Below are 23,108 nucleotides of genomic sequence, written 5' to 3' on the forward strand. Positions count from 1 at the left end.
AACAGCTACGGTGAGCCCTGCCTGACAGCCAGGAGCAAGGTCCGATCGATCAAAAGCTATTTTCCCTGCCCGAGCTCTCCTGGTTCAGACTCCCAAGTGGTAACAGCAGAGCCTAGGCCCTGTTGTGATTGGAGCCTTGTATGCTTCACTACAAGCACAGGCAAGAGACACCCCAGTGTTATGACAGCTAGAGGCATAAGCCTTAATACTTATGAGGAGCTAGGATGCTCCAGACAGCTCCTACTGCCTCACACTTAAGCTTGTTCAGACTTCACCAGACAAATCCTGGATATCAGATCCGTTTTAGTTTATCCTAAGGGGAGGCTAGTCTTTTCATCCTAAATTGCCTTCAGCCCACAGGGTCTGAGCCCTAAATGCCAAGTCAATAGGTCTTTGGAATACAGTATTGTCCTCTAGTCTTGCTTTAGCTAACCAAACAGAAAATTCTGTCCCCATTTAATAGTACTGAGAATAAATTTTTCATTCTCTTTGGGTTTTCCATTCATCCCACTCCATCAGAGGAAGAAATCATTTGATTGGTGAGATTTAGGAAAAGATCATTGCATGTACATAGTCTGGAACCTTCTGAGGACCAATGCTTTCCATAGGCAGCTGCAATGCTTAGGACTCATGGCTTCCCTTCCCAGGAGGTGGGCCCTGTGACAGAGACCTGCTCAGTGATGCCTGAGGAAATTCAATGTAAATAAGTACATATGACCAGATGTCTGGTGTGTATCTGGTCCAAAATACATTTTGTGAAATTGAATAAATAAAGGTCTCTTGGGCAGGTTCCAGCAAGATTTACTTAATCCTTGTATTTCTACCTTAAGAATATTATGGTAGCACCAGATTTCACTCAGTTCCAAAAATAAACATATCTAGGGGAAGTTTTTCTAACAGATTTTTGTCCACATATGTATATGCACAAATGTGCATGTGCACGCACACACACTCCACATACTTTTCTTTTTATATATTGTGTCTTTCACATCACGCATCTCCATTCCATTCGTTTCCCTGTCCCTCCATATCTATCCTCTGCCCTTGCAACCTCCCCCCCAAAAAATAAAATTTCAGAAAAAAAGGAAAAGGAAAAACTCAATCTCATCATGGAAACTGTAGTGTGGCAGTGAGCTGTGTAGCAAACCCTTTGATCCAAACAAATCTTTACCTGGAATTCACTCTTCTCACCACATCCTACATACAGTGAAAACTCGAGAACAAATTATTCTTACTTCTCACTGCAAACTCTATCTATAAAGCAAGTAGGAAAGCTAAGAAAGAAAACTCAAATAAATAAAGCCATAAATGAAAGACAAATCCACTAGTACAAAATACAGTAAGAGACTATTATGGACAACTACATACCTACACTTTGAATAACATAGAAGAAATAGATAGATTCTTAAGAACCTACAACGTATCAAGATTGAATGAGAAAGAAACAGAAACCTGAACAGACCAAAAACAAGGAGACTGAACCAATAATGTAAAAACTCCTATCAGAGGAAACTGAACCAGCTCAGCAGGAAAGAGATACCACAGCACGTGCAGAAGGCTCACATCAGAGAGCTCACAACGGTCTGTAACTCCACCTCCAGGGGTGGGGCCAATGCCTCTGGCCTCAGCAGGCACCTGCATTCACATGTGCATACCCACACACAGACAAACACATAAAGAAAAAAAAGAAAAAACTCCCACCCAAAGGAAAAAAGAATAAGGCTTCCCAGCAGAATTCTAGCAAAGATTTAGGAACTAACACCGATCCTTTTCAAAGTCTTCTGACGTAGGGAGAGAAAACTAACATGATGATGGTGCTCACTGACCCATTTTATAACCCATTACAGTGTTACTACCAATGGCAGGCAAGCCCAAAAGAAAAATTACAGGCCAATGTCACTGATGAGCACAGATAACAAAAACTCTCAACAAAATACTAGCAAAACAAATTTTGGGGGACTTACTTTGAATACTAGATTCAAGATGTAAAAGTGTGACATACGATGTTAAGAAAAACCAGTCAGCTCAATAAATTCAGAAAATATATTTGACAAAAGCTAAGATACTTCCACAATTTAAAAAAAAACTATCAATAAATTAGGTATAGAAGTAATAAACTAAACAAAAAGCCCCTAGCTGGAAAAGCTGGCTGGCTGACCAACTGTGGCTTCCCATAAAATCAAAACACAAACTAAATACTTTCTTACTTCAAGAGGGAAGAACCAGGGCACAGTCACCACCTGAACAAAGCAAAACCAAGTTCCAGCAGGTCCTGGTATCCTGTTCATCACAGCTGATTCTTCAGTCCCTGCTAACCAGAACCACAAATTCTTAACTCAAAACAGCAAATGACCCTGAGGGTCATTAACTTCACAAGTCGGGCCCCGTAGTGGGCACTGCTCTCAACATTCTCATCTTCCAAGCTCCCACAGACAGTTCACCAAGGCTTTCTCAATGACTTTTCTCACCCGAATTTCCTACGCCCTTCTACAGTCCTCTCAAAAACAACAGGGTCAGGTCTGTCACAGCAACACCCACTATCCTGACACAAACTTCCGTCCTAGTTAGGGTTATGATTTCTGTGATAAATTACCATGACCAAAGCAACTTGGGGAGGATATTGGCTTACCCTTCCACATCACTATTCATCATCAAAGGAAGTTGGAGCAGGAACTCAAACAGGACAGGACCTGAAGGCAGGAGACCATGATGGGTGCTGCTTATTGATATGCTCCTTATAGCTTGCTCAGCCTGCTCTTATAGAACTCAGGACCATGAGCCAGGGGTGGTCCTCCTCCATCAATCACTGCTTAAGGAAATGCTCTACAGGCTTGCCTGAAGCCCAGTCTTAGGAAGGCATTTTCTCAATTGAGGCTCCCACTCTTGATGATTCTAGTTTGTGTCAAGGTCACATCAAAGTAGCTGGCACAGTATCCAAGCATTAGATCAAAATAGAGATTAGCCGTCTTCAAATGACCTCTTAGATATTAAAAAGCCCTGTACTTGGGTCACATCCATTCCCAGTACTTCCCACCAAAACTCTCTAGCAAATCACATCCCAACTTTTATTTATTTTTTTTGAAACACGGTCTTTAGCCCAGGATGGCCTTGAACTCAGAGATCTTCCTGCCTCTACCTCCTAAGTGATAGGACTAAAAGCAGGCACCAACATGCCTGGTCCCTGTCCTTTTTTAAATTTTATTTGTATATAAAAATATAAATTTTTTATTTAATTTATATGAATTTGTGTTGGAATTCTGAAATTTCCCCCTGAAATCATGGGGGAACTGGGAATCAAACTCAGGTCCTTTAGAAGAGAAGCAAGTGCTCTTAACAACTGACCATCCCTCCATCTTACCCTATCTTTTTTTAATTAATAATCCACTGGGTCAGATTAGTGCTGTCCATATACACAGAGGTGACGCCATCCACTGGAGCATATATCACCTCCAGAAATCCACACATCCTAATAATGGGTAGTTTTCCCTCCATCGGGAGCCATTCCTAGGGATAGGGTTTCAGGAATCACTCCTCCACCCCTGGCAGGACTTTGACTGGCTCCTCTTCATCCTCTTACATCCTTCCCACCCACCCCCACTATGTTGTTCCTTGAACCTAGAGACACAGACACCCCATCCATGGCCGGCACATTATTAACTTTGGTCCTAAATTAAGAGGTATATTTAATTCTATTATATAAATACAAAAAAAGTATTATAAAATGAAAGCACTTGCCAGGAATAGCTCATCCCACTCATTCATCTCTTACTTTTGAGAATTTAGAAAATAATCCATTTGTTTACATTGAATACATATACTGCTTACATTAATTAAACAGAATATGTTGATCAAATACAAGGAACGGCAGAATGTACCACGACAAGAGCAGGAACTTTTGTATACACTATTCATTGTCATCTATAAAGCTTCAAGAATCATAACTGGATTACATCTGCTTGATAAATATCTGATGAATGAATTACAATGTGGAGAAGTAATTTTGGCAGACTGAAAGAAATAACAATAATAGTTGCCTTAAAATCTCGGAAGAGCTTCATTACTTCACAAGCCACTTTTCCCCAATCAATCATACTTACAGAAAAACACCTCAAAAAAAAAGAAGAGAACTTCTTTTACAATATAAAATGATCTTACTGTCACAATAAAAACAAAAATAAGCAACCTTGGGGGAAAAAAATCCTGTAAAACAATGTCTCAGTATAATTTTATTGGTAGTTTTTACACAAAAACTCACTTGTAGGATCCAAAGGACTGTCTTAGAAAATTCAAAACCATTAGATTTTAACAATAAGAACTTTAAAATTATATTACAGTCCTTAAAAATCAAAGACTAAAATTAAATGCAGTTCTATCAAGAACTAGAAATGAACTCTGCGTGCATAAAATATTTCTGTGTGTGGCTATATCTGAGGCAAACATCATTGACTTCAAAACTTGACTGAAAGAACTTCTGATCAACACATCAGCAGCGGCTTCATCCAGTACGAGTTAACGGTAATTCCATCCAGAAAGCTTGAATCCGTAGGTACATATAATATGACCTGCTGCTTTGCGACATCACAGTTAGGACACATTGTGACAACAGGGTCTTTTACACAGAGTTTATCTACATCACAGAGCTGTCCTCCAGCCGAGGACAGGCTGCTCACTGCCGGTCCACTGCAGCTCTGCGGCCCCCAGCCTGAGCAGTATTGTAGGACTCACAGATCTTACATTTCATGCCTAAGATATGGAATTGGACTGTGGATCGCCCATTACAGTCATTGCAGAGAATCTGAAAAATGAAGAATAAGGACTTAAGTCTTGGAACTACAAGTGGCACTGTCTCTATAAAACAGTCATTTGAGGGTCATATAAAGATGTGAGATACAGGCATATATCTATAGACATTTCTGCAGGGAAAATGTCTTTTCTTCAATGAATATTTTAAAGATTATTAAGGTAGCTTTGAATTCTGAAAATATGAATCTAAGCACAGAAGACTCATTTTAAAATACTTCCTAAAAGTATACATAATATAAGCAAGAAAATTAGCACAGACATATTCAAATCTAATGTTTATCATTAGGTAAAACAATACTTAAAAAATAACACGTATAATGACTTCATTATTTTCACTGGTACTCAGAATTAATCTTAACTAATAAAATTGAAATTTCTACAAATTGGAATATTTTTGCTTAATTTTTAGGTTTACTATGCCTTAGGAATGAATCAAGAACAAGAGCATTTGTTAAACCAGAGTTAAGCCAGAAAGCCTCTTGCTAATCCCTAAACATGATAAAGACTCAATGTTTTCTGGTGTTAAGACACTGAAAACTCAAAATGTCCATCTGAGAATACATATAACTACATAGCAGTCTTAGCATACACACATCATAAACAAAAAAATTCCATTTGTTCTTCACATAATTTGGAAAACTACTTTTAAGAATCCTACTTCAAGGCAGAGATCAGAGGTTGTCTGAGATGTGACTACGGTGAGGTGCAGCTGTTGAGGTGTTTGTTGTTTGGTTATGTTTTTTTGTGTGGTGTGGTGTGGTGTGGTATGGTGCGGTGCGGTGTAGTGTGGTGTGGCGTGTGTGTGAGTGCGTGCATGTGTGGGTATACCTGAGGTCCACGCTGGGTGTCTTCCCTTCACTGCTCTCCACCCTCACCCCTTGAGACAGTCCCTCACAGAACATAAAGCTCAAGGACTCAGGTAAGCAGGCTGGTCAACGGCTCTCAGGGACTGACTCTACCTCCACCTCAAGGACAAAGCTATAGCATGCAGTAACCATGCCTAGTTCTTTCTGTGTTCTAGAAATCCAAACTCAGGCCACTGTGCTTGGGTGGCAGACACTTTACCAAATGAGCCACCTCATCAACCCTGGCCATAGGGTTTTTTCACAAATGACAAAAATATTTTAAAATATTAAAATAAAAATTGTGGTACTATTTGCAAAATTACGTAAAAGTACTAGGAGTCACTGAATTATATACATTTAAGGAATGGGCTCCAATGTATGTGACATGTACCTTCATAAAGCTACTTTTTTAAAAGAAAAAGCGTCTATATGAACACAATAAACTTCAGCTACTAATAAACATCTCAATTACCAGATAGTATCTAAAGGATCTTCCATTGTCCTCAGTAACAACTCAGTTACCAACATTAATTTTGGAACTTTACGGTGTAAATAAACCAGAAGGGGTTTTGTTTTTTGTTCACAGTGCTAGGATCAAACCCATGACCTTACACATGCTAACGACTACTGAACTATGTGTCCAATATTAAAAGTAATTATTTGGTTTTGTTTCCTCTTTGTGTTTGAAAGTATTTGTAGACAATGAGAATATTTATATGTCCAAAAGTTATGAAAGCATCAGAAAGCTATTTAATTTTTCAACTCTGATTTAACTCAACACTATGCTGAGACTAAGCTACAACACAGCAACTCTCCTAGGGCCAAAGGGAATAAGCTAATTGAGACCAAATAAAGGCTACGACAAAATAAAGCGGGCAGTAAACATTAAAATACAAAAGCTAGCTTTCAAAACGCAGCAAATATATTCTCTTAAAACAAAATTTTGAATAATTTAAGTGAAACACAGGTAAAATATCAGTGATTCGCCTCTGACTCTGGCAAGCGATTTGTCAAAAATTCATAGCAAAGTTTTTGCCTGCCATCTAGTGTTGAGGAAAAACTATACAAAGTTATTCTTAGGATTTTTTTTCTCACCCTAGTCTGACATCAACATAAAATTTTTTTTAAAAATAATTTATTTCCTTTGCTTTAATTAGTTACAATGCCAAATAGTAATTTTGGGAAAAATTCAAGCAAAGAAGCAAAAATAAGAAAGACTATATCAGCAAGAAATCTAAAAAGTCCTAAGCATGGATTCTACTCACATCCACAGTCATATTCTGGTACTCAGATGGCATAGGAGTTTGTGCGACCTCATTATCCAGCTGTCTCCAGTACCGCGTCATATCTAAGGCAGAATGCATACACAGTGGACATCTGTAGCCTCTGCAAGAGACAATGAATAGGATCTATATACAAGAAGACACAGCTCACTGGCACATAACCCCAACAGGGTAGTATTCTACATTTCAAGCTAACTTCTCAGGAACCTGAAAAAATCTATGCAATAAAAAAGATAAATAGTCAATTCTCTATTTTATGGTGCATTTAAATCCTAAGTCTTTATCCTCAACTCTCTAAAACAGAGAACTAGTCAGTACTCTTTGTAGAACTATGTCTTTACTTAGTAATACCAATTAAACTATTCATTAGCAAAACAACTTCAATTCTGATTGAAAGAATTTCTATTACAAAAAAAAAAAAGAATTCCAATCATATTACTACTTCCTGTCTAAAATTTTCAATAGTTGCACCATTTCTACTCTTTCCTATTTCTCATTTTAGTTCCAGTTTTAAAGAACATTTTCTTTGTAGTTCATTGCTGGACCAATATAGAGAGCTAATAAAATGTGCACACTGTTCTTCAGTGCTTTTACAACACCATGATTAATTCCAGGGCAACTATGTTCCCCAGAACATATGGTTAGAAAACAAGAGGTTTTGCCCACCTCAAGCTACGCAAAGAAATAGGCATGATGAGGACATGGGAATAGAGATACAGTCCTGTTCCCCAAGATGCCATGGCCAGCTAAACACCAGTTATTTACTCTCCTCACCTCCGTATACATCTGCCATACCCCAAACAGTGTACCTAGCCACCATGGTTTGCCCACCTCCCCACCACCCTCCTCACGAAAACAAACATCTTAAAACTGTACATTTTAAAATTAAAAAAAAAAAACTCACTCTTTTAACATTTCTTCGTAACACGTTCTGAAAGAAAATAGAACAGTATTTCAGTAAAGAAAAACTACCTCCATTGCTTCCAAACACCTCCAAGCAGGAAGAAAGTTATCTTACCTATGTAAGAGATGCCCACACGGCAAGACATGAGCAACAACGCGGGACGTGTGAATGTCCTAAAAGGAAAGGAAGCTATTAGTGCCCTATAAAGACACTAGCAACACTCAAGCACTTTAAACCAAAGAAATTTCCGAAGTGAAAACTATTCCACACTCACCTCCAAACATATTGGACAATTCTGCCGAGAAACATTTTCAATACACTGTTTAAAGGAGAACCGTACATTAACAAAAGCATGAAAAGATAAAAATGTCAGCTACAACAGCATTAATAAAAAAATAAACTGGTTAAAAGAGCCAGTGAGATGACTCACTGGCCACCAAGCCTGAAGACCTGAGTTCAATCCCTGGAACCCACATGTTGGAAGGAGAGAACCCACTCCTGCAAGTTGTACTCTGGCCTCCACGTGTACACTACTAAGAGGTGGAGTTAAGTTGGAATCTCAGCAGTGTGAGGTTTTTGCATAGCAATACATGTCTAATTATATAGCAGGAGAGATCATTTTGGTTCTCAGGTACACTCCATACCTTAACATCTATGTAATTAGGATGCTTCTTACGGTTAATGCCATCGCTGAGTGAATTAAATTCAAATCAAGTGAATATGCAATGGGCTGTGTGAATGCACACGTGTGCATGTGTGTACACAAATGTATTCTATATATGCCATGGAAACCAGAACAGAACCAAAGAAATACAATCCATAAGGCTATTGAAAGTCATTCTCTATCCTGCCCGGCCCACTGGACTGGTTTCTCTCCCGCCTGCAAATCCCTGCAGCCGTTTAGAAAATAATCATTCAGAGGCTTAATATGAATTATAATTCCTTGGTTGATGGCTCAGGCTTATGATTAGCCTGCTCCTACATATAAATTAACCCATTTCTAATTATCTGTGCATCGCCACGTCATTATCTATTCTCTAGTACATCTTGCTGTTCTGACTGCTTGCTAGCATCTCACCAGATCAAGCTCCCACATTACTGACTACAAGCTATCTTCATTAGCCTGTCCTTTTAATTTTTTTTTAATTTAATGACTTTTGTTTATCTTGAGACAAGGCCCCTCTATGTAACTCAAGTGAGCCATGAACTTTCATGTGCCATAACCCTAGCCAGTTTATCCTATTATCGCCCCCCAATTTTTTGGGGTTTTTTTTTGTTGTTGTTGTTTTTGTTTGTTTTTCGAGACAAGGTCTCTCTGTAGCTTTGGAGCCTGTCATGGAACTAGCTCTTGTAGACCAGGCTGTCCTCGAACTCACAGAGATCCACCTGCCTCTGCCTCCTGAGTGTTGGGATCAAAGGTGTGCATCACTACCGCCAAGCCACCCCAAAATTTTTAAGGTCAGACTCAATCTTTAACAAATTCACATCCTGCTCATCAAATTCCTTTAAGCTAAGACTGAGTATCTTGGGAGTTATCGTTATTCAGCCTCACTCTATTCTCAGTTATCATTTCTGTTACTCATCTTAATTTTCCTCACTGCTCTGTATCTGTATATTCTCTCTCTGTGTCTCTCTTTCTCTGTGTGTCTCTGTCTGCCTGTCTGTCTGTCTCATCTTCAGACAGAAGGCTATTATTAGTCTCTTACTGGACTGCCCTCTATTTTATACTCTGCTTTGCTGATCCTCCATTCTTTATATTCTTACAGTAGATAGAATCAGTACTATAAATGCAGTGTTTCATTAGATTGTTTTTAAATAAGAGAAGAGGGTCTGAGATTACAATAAAATTCCTATATTCATATTTATAAGCCTTAATTATGAAAGAAATACAAAGAATACTTTCTAATTATTCTTAGAACACTGTAAATAGTTATATCACTTAGTATTTTTCCTTTTACAGTTAATTTTAGAAGCACTATCTATGATAAGAATCTGTACTCACTATAAGTGGCTTTTAGACATAAAGCAAAGAAAAATCAGCCTACAGTCCACAGCCCCAGAGAACCTAGACAGCAAAGAGGATTCTCCGAGAGACATACCTGGATCTATATAAAAAGGAGAAGACAAGATTTCTTGAGTAAACTGGGAGCATGAAGGTCACAGGAGAGAGTAGAAAAGAAGAGGGGAAGGACAGGCTCCAAAACCACAGGGAAACCCTGTCTCGAAAACCAAAAAAAAAGAAAGAAAAGAAAAGGAAAGGAAAGAAAAGAAAAGAAAAGAAAAGAAAAGAAAAGAAAAGAAAAGAAAAGAAAAGAAAAGAAAAGAAGGGGGAGGAAGGGAGCAGAGAAAAATGTATAGCTCAATTAAAAGAAAAATCCATGAACCAACCGAGAAGCTGCCAGCATTATGCTAATAACTTCTATAGGCATTCTTACATTACGAAAAGTAAACTGTACATCAAATATTCTGAGGCATATATTTTAGATTATCTACTTAATTCTACTTTTTAGAAAACCAAAGAACAGAGTTGTAGTTGGTAATATATGAAAATTAGCATGTTTCCAAACATACTAGAATTTAAGCTTGTTTTCAAAAACACTAATAGGTTTGAAATTATGCAGCTGAATTATATACCTTATGTTTTCCTCGAAGATTCATGGCTAGGCATAAGTTACATTTCAAGCAGTGAAAAAAATCTTCTTTTGGACCAATCCTAACAAAACACAATATGAAAGCCAAAAGATTATTTTTATTACACGATAATTTGTTCACTACATAATACCCAAACTCGGTCTCACTGTAAGAATATTCAAACACACTGAAGAACGTGGAGAAACGCCATCTTTCCAGCACAAGCAGAGTGACACTTCTGTAAAATCGGATATGGATGCACAGAACAGATGCACACAAGTTGAGCTTAATTTCTTACACAATTCTACAGATGCCGTTCTACAATTATTTACACTTAGTAATATATCCTGATGATTGTGTCTGTCCATAGAAAACTACTTCATTCTTAATAGCCACACAGCAGTCAATGGTATAAATGTATCATAATTTTCAAAAATATTTCTTTATTGATAAAATTTACAATCTTTTTGTTTGTTTTTTTCAGTATTTTGAAGCTGGAAAAATTTACAATCTTTACTTGCTACAATGACATAATTTTAAAAACTGTCCAGCTAGCATTTAATCCATATTTAGCCTATTTTTTTTACTATCCCTAAAAGTGACACTACTGAGTCAGAGAGTACTGGATCATCAACTGTGATATTGACAACCTGACCCCTTCAAAGACTGCTAGTTTACATGTCCACATGCACGTTCCTCACAACCTGGACTACATGGACACATGCATGATAGATAATATATGCTATTCTAACTTTCATTTCTCAAATTACAAAGGACTAATTTTTAATGTTAAAGAACTGTTCAGATTTCTGTGAATTTTCTGTTGATGTGTTCTGCTCATTTCTCTACCCCAGTATTTGCCCTTTATCAATTAATTTAAAAGCCTTATACAGCCTGGATATTCACTTTTCACTATGTATGTTATGATCACTGCTCTGTTGTCTAGCTCTTAATAAATATTCACCATCACTTTATATCTATTAAAATGAATCAGTAGATAAAAGCAACACTGCTCTTGCAGACGACCCACATTCAGCTCCCAACACCCATGGCAGACAGCTCACAACTTCCAGCTCCGGGATCTGAGTTCTCGCCTCCACGGTCACCTACGCTCACAAGTACACACACACAATTTAAAACAAAAACAAAAGTAAAACTTAAAGGCCATCAATATTTTCCTTTATAGTTTATGCTTTTTGCCCACTATTTAGGAAAAACTTCTGTAAACTATAGACCAAAAACATTCTCCTAAAAAAAAAAAACCATTCTCCTTTGTATATGCTAACAGTTAAAATAACTCATTTTATATTTTCTTCAGGTTGAAGCTCATTATAAAATTTATAATATAAATGGTAAAAATAAGACTGATAGCTGGGAGCCAGGCGGTGGTGGCACATACCTTTAATCCCAGCACTCAGGAAGCAGAGGCAGGTGGATCTCTGTGAGTCTGAGGCCAGCCTGGTCTACAAGAGCTAGACAGGTTCCAAAGCTACAGAGAAACCTTGTATCAAGAAACTTTAAAAAAAAAAATGCTAGCTGATCCCTACATTTCTATTCTTTGCTTCTTTCACAATAAAACATTTATTTAAAAGGCAGTTATTCAGACCTATCCTGAAAACAGACAAGTTCCCTGCTTTTTTGGAGGCTATGAAAGGATCCGATTTTCTTGTGAGAGCGCTCTACAGGATGATTCAGAAAGCAAAGGCACGGCCAACAGGCCGGAGAGCCTGACTGCCTTCCCTGGAGCTCCCATCATGGAGGAGGGAACAGGCTCCTTCAACAATCCCGACTTCCACATGCACACATGGCACACAATTAAAGGAAATGAAATGAAAGAGAATGCCTCTCTCACAGATCTACTCATCTCTCCCTGCCCAGAATATGAGCCCGCAGAATCAAAGAAGAAAACACCTAGGATCAGAATGTGGAGGGTGCCAAGTTATTTAAGTACCTGAATCAGACTTTTCCATGAGAAATAAAATTCAGACTTTCATAAACTACTATTGAGTTTCTGTCACAAAATGCTAAAACCGTTTTATAATGAATATGCACATTTCAGAATCAAGTTTTTTCCAAATAGGTATCAATTATCTTTGCTTGTTTTGTTGGGTTTTGTTTGCTTTGCTTTTTGAGACAGGGTTTGTTTGTATAGCCTTGGCTTTCCTGGAACTAGCTCTGTAGATCAGGCTGGCTTTGAATTCAAAGAGATCAACCTGCCTCTGCCTCCTGAATGCTGGGATTAAAGACATGGTATCAGTTATCTCAATACCTTTTCTCAATTAGCACATTGTAGGATTTCTAATAGCATTCTTGGCTTGTACCCAGTAAATGTTATGACAACACAAAATGTCTTCACAAACCGTCATAGCGCTGGCCGCCTGCAGAGCCCGAGGTCGCCGGTTCGAGTCCCAGGTAAGTCTGTACAGTGTGAATGTGTCTGTCTGTGTCTCTGTGTATGGATGAATGTCTCTGTGTCTGTGCTGACTGTGTGCTGTGTATGAGTGTGACGTGTGCATGCATAATTAATCGGGAAAAATGTCTTCACAACCAAAATACTCTCTCAAGGCAAAATCATCCTTACTAAATTAAATAAATAAATAGATAATAAGAATCCATAAAATCTCACCAGCATGACCACCCAAACAAGGACTCAACAAACATGCCAAACTTTGCAGGGGAAAAGCCCATGAAGCCTGAACCCTACACAAAGAACTACAACAAACAACTGAAGCTAGGAGGAGAGGTGGCCCTCCCCAGGGAAGAACACACCAATAGCATACAAGTAACATTATATCAACTCAACAGGTTATATTTAAGAACGCTTATATACACAGAAATACACATATATATGTAGGCTTATAACAATTGGTGACAAAATAGACCACAAATTTGAAGGAGTGTGGGGAGGAGTATATAAGAGGGCTTGAAGGGAGGAAAAAGAAAAGAGAAATGTTGTGATTAAATTACAATACCAAAAGTAAGCAAATACAAGAAGAACCACAGCACTTAACTCTAACAATGAGCCCTATAGGCAATAAATCAGATTACTACTTTCAGATGACCACACCTTAGATGATGGTCTCACTTTAAAAAAAATAAGTCAGGCAGTGGTGGCATGTGTTTTTAACACCAGCACTCAGGAGGCAGAGGGAGGCAGATCTCTGAGTTTCAGGCCAGCATGAAATATACAGCAAGCAGTGAGATCCTATCTCAAAACAAAACTAGCTAATTTTTTAAACTATTTTACTGGTTTAAATGAGAATGTCCCCACAAGCTCCAGTATTTACCTTCTTGGTCCCCTGTTGGTGGTGACATCTGGGGAAGTTTAAGAGGTGTGGCCTTGCTAGAGGAAATGTGTCCCTGAAGGAGCTTTGAGACACAGGTGAGCTAGTTCTTTCTCTCTCTGCTTTCTGTTTACAGAGCAAGATGTGAGCTCTACGCTGTCGAATCCGCCACCTACTGCTGAACTGTTCCCCATGCAGAGTGTGTGTGTGTGTGTGTGTGTGTATGTGTGTGTCACCACCAACTCTAACCCTGGAAGAACAGCTCAAACTCTCCTCTCCTCCACATTTCACCACAGCAACAGAAAAGTGACTAAGACACCATAATTGGCCAAATGCAAAGGAAATATTAGGACATTTATATACAGTACCTACAAATTCCACAGTTCTCGCAATGATACTGTTTCTTATCTTTGTCAAACAGATGGCATATATTGCAGTAATATTCTCCAAAGAGTGTGCTACAATGTTCACAAATCTGCTGGGCCTGAAAAGGACACTGTAGTTAAAAACTCAAGTAACTTTACCAAAACGATTTAAATATTCAGAATTTATATGAAAGCATGTTTAGCTTATTTTTATGTTTTTAAACATCTAACTCAACAACATTACTTACTCAGAGTTAGAGTTAAGTCTCATTTCCAACTTTTGATTAAAGTTTTTAATCCATCTTAAAACTTGAAAAAGTAAGGCAGGTGCCATAAGATCTTACATGCTGGAGCTTTTCACAGTTGATGCACTGCACTTCCTTTACTTGGAAACGGTCCAGCTGGTGATCCTCATTGTTGTCATGACACAGCCGGCACGTATAGAGCTTGTCACAACAAGGTGCCTAACCCAGGGGAACAAAGGGAGCATAAGAACACAAGTTAATTATAAAGAAAGAAAATTCCTACTTCCTTCTCTGATCAAGGTCAAAGATTACAACCAATGGATCCATGGCTAGCTTTCATTTCTTGGCATATTTGATGTTAATAATCTTCCCCTTCAATATCTGCCTGAAAGACTCTAAATACAACTTTAAAACACAAACATTATAAAGGCAGAAATCTCTAGACAGAAAAAGCAATCCCACAACAACCGCATCTCATTCTCAACCTAAATAGTAGATAACACCTTCTTAGACACTGTCAGAAAAAAAACAACATCTAAACACAAACTGTTTTAACTTCACTAATATTTACTAATCATGATGCATATACCTAATATTGCACAGGATACAATAAATTTGTTTGTTTTTAGAGAGGGTCTCTCAATGTAGCCCTGGCTGTCCTAAAACTAACTACGGGCCAGCTATGATCAGATTACCCTGCCTCCTAAGTGCAAGGGTTAAAAACATACACCTCCACGCTCAGACTCACTGATTCTGAGAGTGTTAAAAACTGCCAATTGTCCACTGAAATCTGTTCCCTCCTTAGAGCAGATTATTGAATATTCTACAGCTGGATCCCACATAAAGATGATCAAATGCCTTACAATATGTTAAAATAATACAACAGAAAAAAAATTGACTCTAAAATGACCAAGTGGAACAGTGGTCTTTACCCATCTGGATCACACTTGGAATTGTTACATGGAAAGAAATGTACAGAAATGTATTCTTGATTATTTAAACCTCATTATTGTTAGGTCATTTCATAAGTGTTTAACTTTTACCCCATTATATCAAGAAATGCCAGGTTTGGGATATAGATATTGGTATAGTACTTTCCTGGCATTATGCAAAGTATTCATTTCAATATCTAATCCCCAGAATTCAAAGAAGAACATCTCTTTTATTTTTTTGGGGGGGCAGGTGATGTGGGAGTGATTTCTTATTAATAAAGAAACTGCCTAGGCCCATTTGCATTTGATAGGCCAACCCTTAGGTGGGTGGAGAAAACAGAACAGAATTGTGGGAAAAAGAAGCTGAGAGAGAGTCGCCATGATTCTCCCGCTCCAGACAGACGCAGGTTAAGATCCTCCCTGGTAAGCTAGCTCATGGGCTACACAGAATATTAGAAATGGGTTAGAACAATATGTAAGAGCTAGCCAATAAGAAGCTGGACCTAGCTGGGCCAGGCAGTGTTTGAAAGAATACAGTTTCCGTGTAATTATTTCTGGGCATAAACTAACCATGCGGGCGGCCAGGTGCCGGGGACGCAGCCCTGCCGCCACTCCTATTTCAACAGGCAGGGGGGGAGCTGAAATGACCAAAATGTATGACATTGTCAGGGGGAAAAAATGTAGCGGGAGGGAGGGAGGGAAGGAAGGAAGGAAGGAAGGAAGGAAGGAAGGAAGGAAGGAAGGAAGGAAGGAAGGAAGGAAGGAAGGAAGGAGAAAAAAGAAATTCCCAGGCCAAATGTTTCTCCAGTGTACTGACTGTACAGATCTGCACATCCTGACCATTTCCTAAGGCTGTTACTGAACACACCCCATCCTTTAAGTGCTGTAACATGTTACTGCCTTCTTTTTCTTCAACATTATTCCTGACTAAATTTTAGTGATGAATATATCCACAATAATCCCTTCAATAACCTAAGTTTTCTCACTTTCGATGGCCTTGTATCCCAATCCTCCTCTGCCGCACAGTCCCATCCCTAAGTGTGAACACAACGATATCCACAAGCATTCCAGTCTCAGGCCCCTGTTAGGCTCTAAGACTCTTAAGGGCATCAAAGAACTGTTTACCTGGACTATAGCTATCAATATCTCACATAAGAATTACTTATGTTTTTAAAGTATTATAAATTGTTTCTCCTTCATGAGTCCTGACTCCTTCCACACTTTTGAGAAAATGTCTCCCATATACCCAAGCTTGAATAACCAATTATTTTCAAGCAAAAAAAAAAAAAAGTTCCATGAACAAAGCAACTAATTTACTTCACAAGTGCCTAAGAATCTTTACTCAAGAAAACCAAATGCTTGCTGAAAGTCTTCTATTTGTCAAATAAACTACTAAAAGATACGGATGAGAATGAGCTAAGATTTGATAATTATTAATTTTAGCACTTCATCAATGACATTTTTAAGTGACACTGGCTCTAACTGTAGGTATACTACAGTGTACCTGATTGCAATACAAAATCCCTGCTTGATTCATACGGAGACTAGTTTTAATCATTGCTTTCCACCATCAGTATAAATGCCAACACACTGGATACAGCACATCTACTATCCCACAAAGTAGTTTTTAGAGATTCCTGCGGACCCAGTCATTACACTCTGCTCCTGAGAAAGGACTGTACTAGCCCTGTATTTCAATTCCAAGAACGAATTCTACCACTAACTCTCTACTCTTCTCAACTAACTCCATGTGTTCCCTTGCACATAGCCTAGCTGCCTCTTCCTTTCTCCAAATACCAGACAGCTAAACCCTAATACTAGCTGAACCCCACTCCTATCCACTGACATGCATCAGAAGCAGCTAACCACAGCTAAAGTAAACACCACCACACTGTCTGGTCTCCTTCTTTGTTTTTATTGTGTGACAGAGAAGAACATACTTTTGTATGCCTGCCCCCAAGCTTTTAAATTTTATTACTCTGAGATTCCTGACAATACCTTTGATGAGCTCTGTGTGAACTTTTGCAGACTACAATAAGGAAAACTCCAAGTTTTCTTCCCTTAAACACAGACATCATTATTAACAGAATTCATTTTTACACTAGTAGTGAAAATTGTACTAGAATTTATCACTAAACTAACATTTTTATTTATTTTTTTAAAATGTCTTCATATCTTCACTGTAACTTCCTGTTCTTAACTTCTTGGCGTAATGATAAATAAAAATAAACTTCCTTGAATTTTCTACACTGTTCTTGGCACCTCAAATTATTCTTGCTTCACTAGACACTCAAAAAAAAAAATTTTATTACCATCATTTCATAGTTAATCCTCTCATTCTTCTAGAGTCTAAGCCTCAAGGTCTAGCACAGTGGTTCTCAACCTTCCTAATGCAGCAACCCTTTAAAACAGTTCCTCAGGCTGTGGTAACTGACCCTGTGGCTAACATAGATAAGAATAATGGGTTAATTATTAAAATTATTAGTTAAAAGAGCTAATACGAAGCTTGAGCTAATGGGCCAATCAGTTTATAACATATGAAGACCTCTGTGTTTCTTTGGGACTTGTTAGCTATGGGAACTGGGCAGGACAGAAACCTCTACAAGCAGGCCCTCGTGTTACAGATGGTGCCAAAGTGTGGACAACTGCATCCACATAAAACCTTAGAGAGCTTGGTAAGTAATTCTAGACAAAAAAGAATAGAGTAAAGCATGGTTTTTTTGGTAGCAGCAATTTCTCAGCTCTGCTCTGCTTGCTAAAGGCAAGCAAGCACTCTCATCTAAGATAGGCTTCCTGACTCAGCTTTAGCTGTAAAGCCTTGCAGCTCTTTTAAGAGGTCCTGCCAAGAAACACTTACATAGTGTTGATGAAAAGCTGACCACATGCTTTTCAGTTTTCAGCCATAGCAGAAAAAAAGCTGCGCCCTTTTAAAATGCCGGCTTTCTGGGCCATGTCAGGGCAAACTCTGACTCTTTCAGGCAGGCAGTCCAACTACGGAGCATTTGTGTGTGGTTTGTGAGCAGACTGCTGCAGCTTGCTTGCTGGTAGGGACCTTGAAACATTGTAGAATTGTGGCAATAAACTTGGCTACAGACTACCTCCACCATGAAGCTGAAATCTCAGAAAGCTAAGAAATTGGCTGGATCTAGTCGTCAAAGCCACAGCTTTAATCCTACCCATATTGCTTAGTATATTAAAGACTCATGTGGTCAGAAAAAGAGAGATATATACAGTGAAGATAGATTCAAAGATTAAAAAAATCTAAACAGTTTACTGTGTGTTAAAAATATATGCTGGCTTGGGAGAGAAAAGAAAAAGAGGAAAGGAAAAGGAAAAGGAAAAGGAAAAGGAAAAGGAAAAGGAAAGGAAAGGAAAGAAGGAAGGGTAGTAGTTGGGTGTGGTGGTACACACCTTAATCCCAATGCTTGGGAGTCAGGGGCAAAAAACCTCTGCGAGTTCAAGTTGTGGTGGCACATGCCTTTAATCCCAAAGACTGGGAGGCAGAGGCAGACAAGTCTCTGTGAGCTCAAGGTGTGGTAGCACACACCTTTAATTCCCCGAAGCTAGCGAGAGACAGACCTCTGTGAATTCAAGGTGTGGTGGTGGATGCCTTTAATCCCAGCACTTGGGAGGCAGAGACAAGTGGATCTCTGTGAGTTCAAGGACAGCCTGGTCTACCGAGGGAGTTCCAAGACAAAGATACACAGAGAACCTGTCTCAGTTCTCTAAGTCAAAATTTAAAAATAAAAATAAAAGAAATAGAGGTTAAAATAAAGCCATGTAAAGATGAAAAGTACACAGAGAATCTTGATACTGTATACTATTATGCTCTCTTTGAATTGTTTGAATGCTGTGGAAGGAGCAACAGCTGCTAAAAGATATTTGCTTATAAATGCTGCTGAATTAATCCAAGATAGGTATTTTGAAAATTGAAGTCAAAAGGTATGTTACTTTGGAGAAGAGATTTTGCTTTTGTTTCCACAGGAAATGAGAGGCTGTGGATTCATTCTGAGTTAAGAAAAATCAGATTTGATCAAGGAAGATCACTTGGAGAATCTCCGGTAGCAATAGATGGCCCAGATGTCTGAGTTCTACATCCAGAAAAGATTCAAGACTGTTGCCTAAGAAGATCAAGACTCACAGGATACTCCAGTCAGGACTTGATCATAATTCTAAATTTTCTTTAGGTCCCCATAAGATTATCAGAGCCACCAACCAGCAGGAAGTAGCCTGGAATACCCCGCCCACATTCCCAAAAAATGGACTATGGATATTTTCCTTTGTTTTTTTTTTTTTTTGTTGTTGTTGTTGTTGTTGTTTTTAAAGAGGGGGAAGTACTGTAGGACAATTCTATATTCTGTCAATTATATTTTAAATAAACTGATTGGCCAGTAGCCAGGAAGGAAGTATAGGCAGGACAACCAGATAGGAAGTAGAGGGGGAGGGACAATCAGACAGGAAATAGAGGCAGGGCAATGAGAACAGGAGTATTCTGGGAAGGAAGCTCTTTCCGCAGTCCTCCCTAGATCACCAAAGAAGCAAGATGTGACCTACCCAGCTGAAAATGAGCCATATTGCTAACATAGATAAAAATAATGGGTTAATATAAGCTATAAGAGCTAATATGAAGCCTGAACTAATGAGCCAATCAGTTTATATAACTTATGGAGACCTCTGTGTGATTTTCTTTGGGACTTGCCGGCTGTGGGAACTGGGCAGGACAGAATCCCCCACAAGCAGGCCCTCATGTTACATGACCCCAACTATAAAATTATTTCATTGCCACTTCCTAACTGTGATTTTTTATAAGCAATTGTTATGAATCATAATGAAAATATCTGCTATGCAGGATATCTGATATACAACCCTTGTGAGAGGGTCATTCTACTCCCCACATCTAACCCCCATGTTGAGAACTCATGATCTAGATGCTCCTTTTACAGTTTCCACTTTAAAACTCTAAACACCTCTTTCTTCCTGGCAACAGTCTGTTAATGACCTTGCTACTAATTTCACTATCAAAATAGTAGTAATCAAAATAAACTCACCCACAAGATCTATCAACCTTGAGAATAAATATGCTTTATCTTCTAGGTAGAAACTAGACAGAAACTAGAATCACTTAAGAAGTGGGAACCTCAACTGAGGATTTGCCTCCATCAGATTACCCAGTTCCAACACCTGTGGGGCATTTTCTGGATTCATGACTGATATATGAAGGCCCAGACCACTGCCACCACTACCATCTCTGGGCAGGTGATCCTGTGTTATATAAGAAAGGATGCTGAGCGAGCCGTGGAGTGCAAGCCAGTAGTAAGCAGCATTCCATAGACTCAGCTTCAGCTCCTACCTCCAGGTTCCTGCCCTGCATGAGATCCTGACCTGGCTTCCCCTAATGAACTGTCACAAGAAGTGTAAGCAATAAACCCTTTGTTCCTCAAGTAGTTTTGGGTTATGGTGTTTATTACAGAACTAAACTACTGCACTCTACCTTGTCTTCATCTACAAAGACTCTAGTTAGTCCAGGCTTGCAGCCAAGATCAGCTTCACGTTGACTGCTCAAGCAGAACAGTAGTCCTAGAATGCTCCCTTTTCCTGCTACATTACCAAAGGACCTCTTAGATCATTGCCCCAGTGTACAAAAACGTACTGTAACACATCTTCAGCAAAACAACCACGTTTGCTCTCCTTTGCAATAAAAATCCAAAACTTCTGCTATTTGCAGTATCCACTCCAATAAATCTTTATTCTGGATCATTTCATTGACATTTCTCTTGTCAAGATCAACCTTGACAAACCAAAGGTCAATTGCCACTCCTTCTCTGATTGAACTGCTACACTCAGCTTGCTCCTTCAAAGACCTCTGTCTTTGAAGAACGGAAAGAAGAGCAATGCATGACACTCAGGAAAAAGCACTTAAAGTGCTTTGAAACACAGCTGTGGTTGTGAAATTACTTTGCCGGGCCAGGGAAGGGCAAGATATGAAATTCAGTCCCATATCTGACTTTGAACCTATGAAAATACTGCAGTAGAAATGCAATCAGAAGAACAGTATTCAACTGCTTACACAACATTTGATAATTGATCAGTCTGAAAGAACTCCATCCAGTGCAATGAAACAATATTCACCAAACCGTGGCCTACAGGAAAGGGTTTAAGTTGTCCTACAGATCTAAGTGTATCATTTAATCCTAGCTTTCAAGGTCAGTGACCAGCAGGGCTGACCAGTAAAGTGAAATGGAAAAAAAAAAAAAAGCTAGTGACTGAGAGTGGTAATTAATTTTTACTACTCATTTCTGGGGATGCACCTCCTAAACACATGTACACTCTAGTATGCAATCATCGTTTTATTAATAAAAAAGGGACTTTCCCCACGGCAGCGGAGACTGAAGCTATAGACTCTCTGGTGAGGTTAGTAGTATACACACACACACACACACACACACACACACACACTCACCTCCCTCAACCCTTTTTCTCTTCCTTCCTGGCAGTAGCACCCCCAGGCTGGCATTTCTACTGCCTCCGCTTCACACATAGCTGGAAGTGCACCTCTGATAGAACTACAGGCCTTCACCTCTAACACCAGCCATGAAAAAACGAACTTCTAGCCAGGCGGTGGTGGCACACACCTTTAATCCCAGCACTCAGGAGGCAGAGGCAAGCGGATCTCTCTGAGTTCAGCCTGGTCTAAGGCACTAATTCCTCCAGGACAGCTAGGACTGTTACACAGAGAAACCCTGTCTCATAAAACCAAAAAAGAAAAAGGGGGAGGGGGAGCTTCAGAAATTGCCATTTTATATGCAAGCCATTTAAAAAGCAGCTTGCTCAAAATTACAGAGTAAATCTGGGGCAGAACTAAGGTGGGGGCGAAGCTATAGGATTCCAGCAATCAAGTTTCTTCTCGGTGGGAGATTTCTGGAGCCCTAGCTGAACCAGGGCCTCCAGCATTTTAAGCACAAGGTCTACGCTGGGCTACTCTCCCCAGCTCAAATACCAGGCTTTCTCAACAAAATAAAGTCAGGAAACTCTTAACTGTGTGAGGGCCATTTTTTAAAACTCCAAATGACTAGGTTTCTTAAGCAGCAAAAATAATCGCATAAACGTCCTAGGCACTTCCCTGAAAGCCAATGTAATGGCAATCACACACTGTGTGATTCTCTCTTTTCTCCTTGACAGGTCTGGGAATCCTCCTAGACAAGAAAGCGAAGCTGACAGGCCAGACCCTGAGCTTGCTGCCCAAACAGAAGTTATATTCTGATTTTCCCTCTGCTTCGCCTCCTTCCGTCACCGTCCTCCACAGCTGACAGAGGTCCTGGAGCAATGTTCAGGACAAGCCTGCCACTACTTCCTTCTGCTGTCAACCGCAAATGACGACTCAAGCCATTGCGTCAGGGACTCCGTGCGAGGCCCGGCTCTCGACAAACAAGAACTCGGCTTGCAAAGTCCAAACGCTGAGATCGAGTCCAGGGCTCGTGCTCACCCTGCCCAAAAAGCCTTCTCTGCAAGGGGAACCCATCCCGGATGCAGAAGGCATCTCAACAAGCCAATCAGTTTGAAACTTACGCCCAAGCCTAACCGGCCGGTCCAACCCGCCCCCCGCCTAACCCGGCACCCCCTCAGGAAGCGCCCTTTAAAGTCGTCACCTTGAGGAGACAGCCCCGGTCGTAGTGCTCGCAGCCCCGCCGCCCTCGCTCCAGGCTGCGGACGCCATCTTCCCGCGCCGTCGCCGCCATCTCCTCCACCTCCCCTCACGACCTACAGAGCCTTCCCCCAGCTTGGAAGCCACACCTCGGAGCAGCAGAGCCGGCCTGAC

General features: G+C 39.6%; 1 protein-coding gene across 2 annotated transcripts; it reads right to left on the minus strand.

The window, feature by feature from the left end:
- Positions 1 to 3,665: 3,665 nt before the first annotated feature.
- Rchy1 (ring finger and CHY zinc finger domain containing 1) lies at positions 3,666 to 23,087 on the minus strand. 2 transcript variants are annotated; one of them, XM_050149967.1, is made up of 9 exons: positions 22,939 to 23,087; positions 14,460 to 14,579; positions 14,119 to 14,234; positions 10,470 to 10,548; positions 8,110 to 8,154; positions 7,950 to 8,008; positions 7,836 to 7,862; positions 6,914 to 7,034; positions 3,666 to 4,795 (listed from the first exon to the last, which is right to left on the minus strand). In XM_050149967.1, the coding sequence occupies exons 1-9, from the start codon at positions 23,026 to 23,028 to the stop codon at positions 4,667 to 4,669; spliced, it is 786 nt and encodes a 261-aa protein (XP_050005924.1). In that variant the 5' UTR covers positions 23,029 to 23,087; the 3' UTR covers positions 3,666 to 4,666. The 2 variants fall into 2 exon arrangements, with proteins under 2 accessions (XP_050005924.1, XP_050005926.1); XM_050149969.1 differs by lacking the exons at positions 14,119 to 14,234; positions 22,939 to 23,087.
- Positions 23,088 to 23,108: the final 21 nt, after the last annotated feature.

Source organism: Alexandromys fortis, unplaced genomic scaffold, assembly GCF_014885135.2.
Source record: "Alexandromys fortis isolate MF-2015 unplaced genomic scaffold, M_Fortis_MF-2015_v1.1 scaffold_0, whole genome shotgun sequence".
Classification (NCBI taxonomy): Eukaryota; Metazoa; Chordata; class Mammalia; order Rodentia; family Cricetidae; genus Alexandromys; species Alexandromys fortis.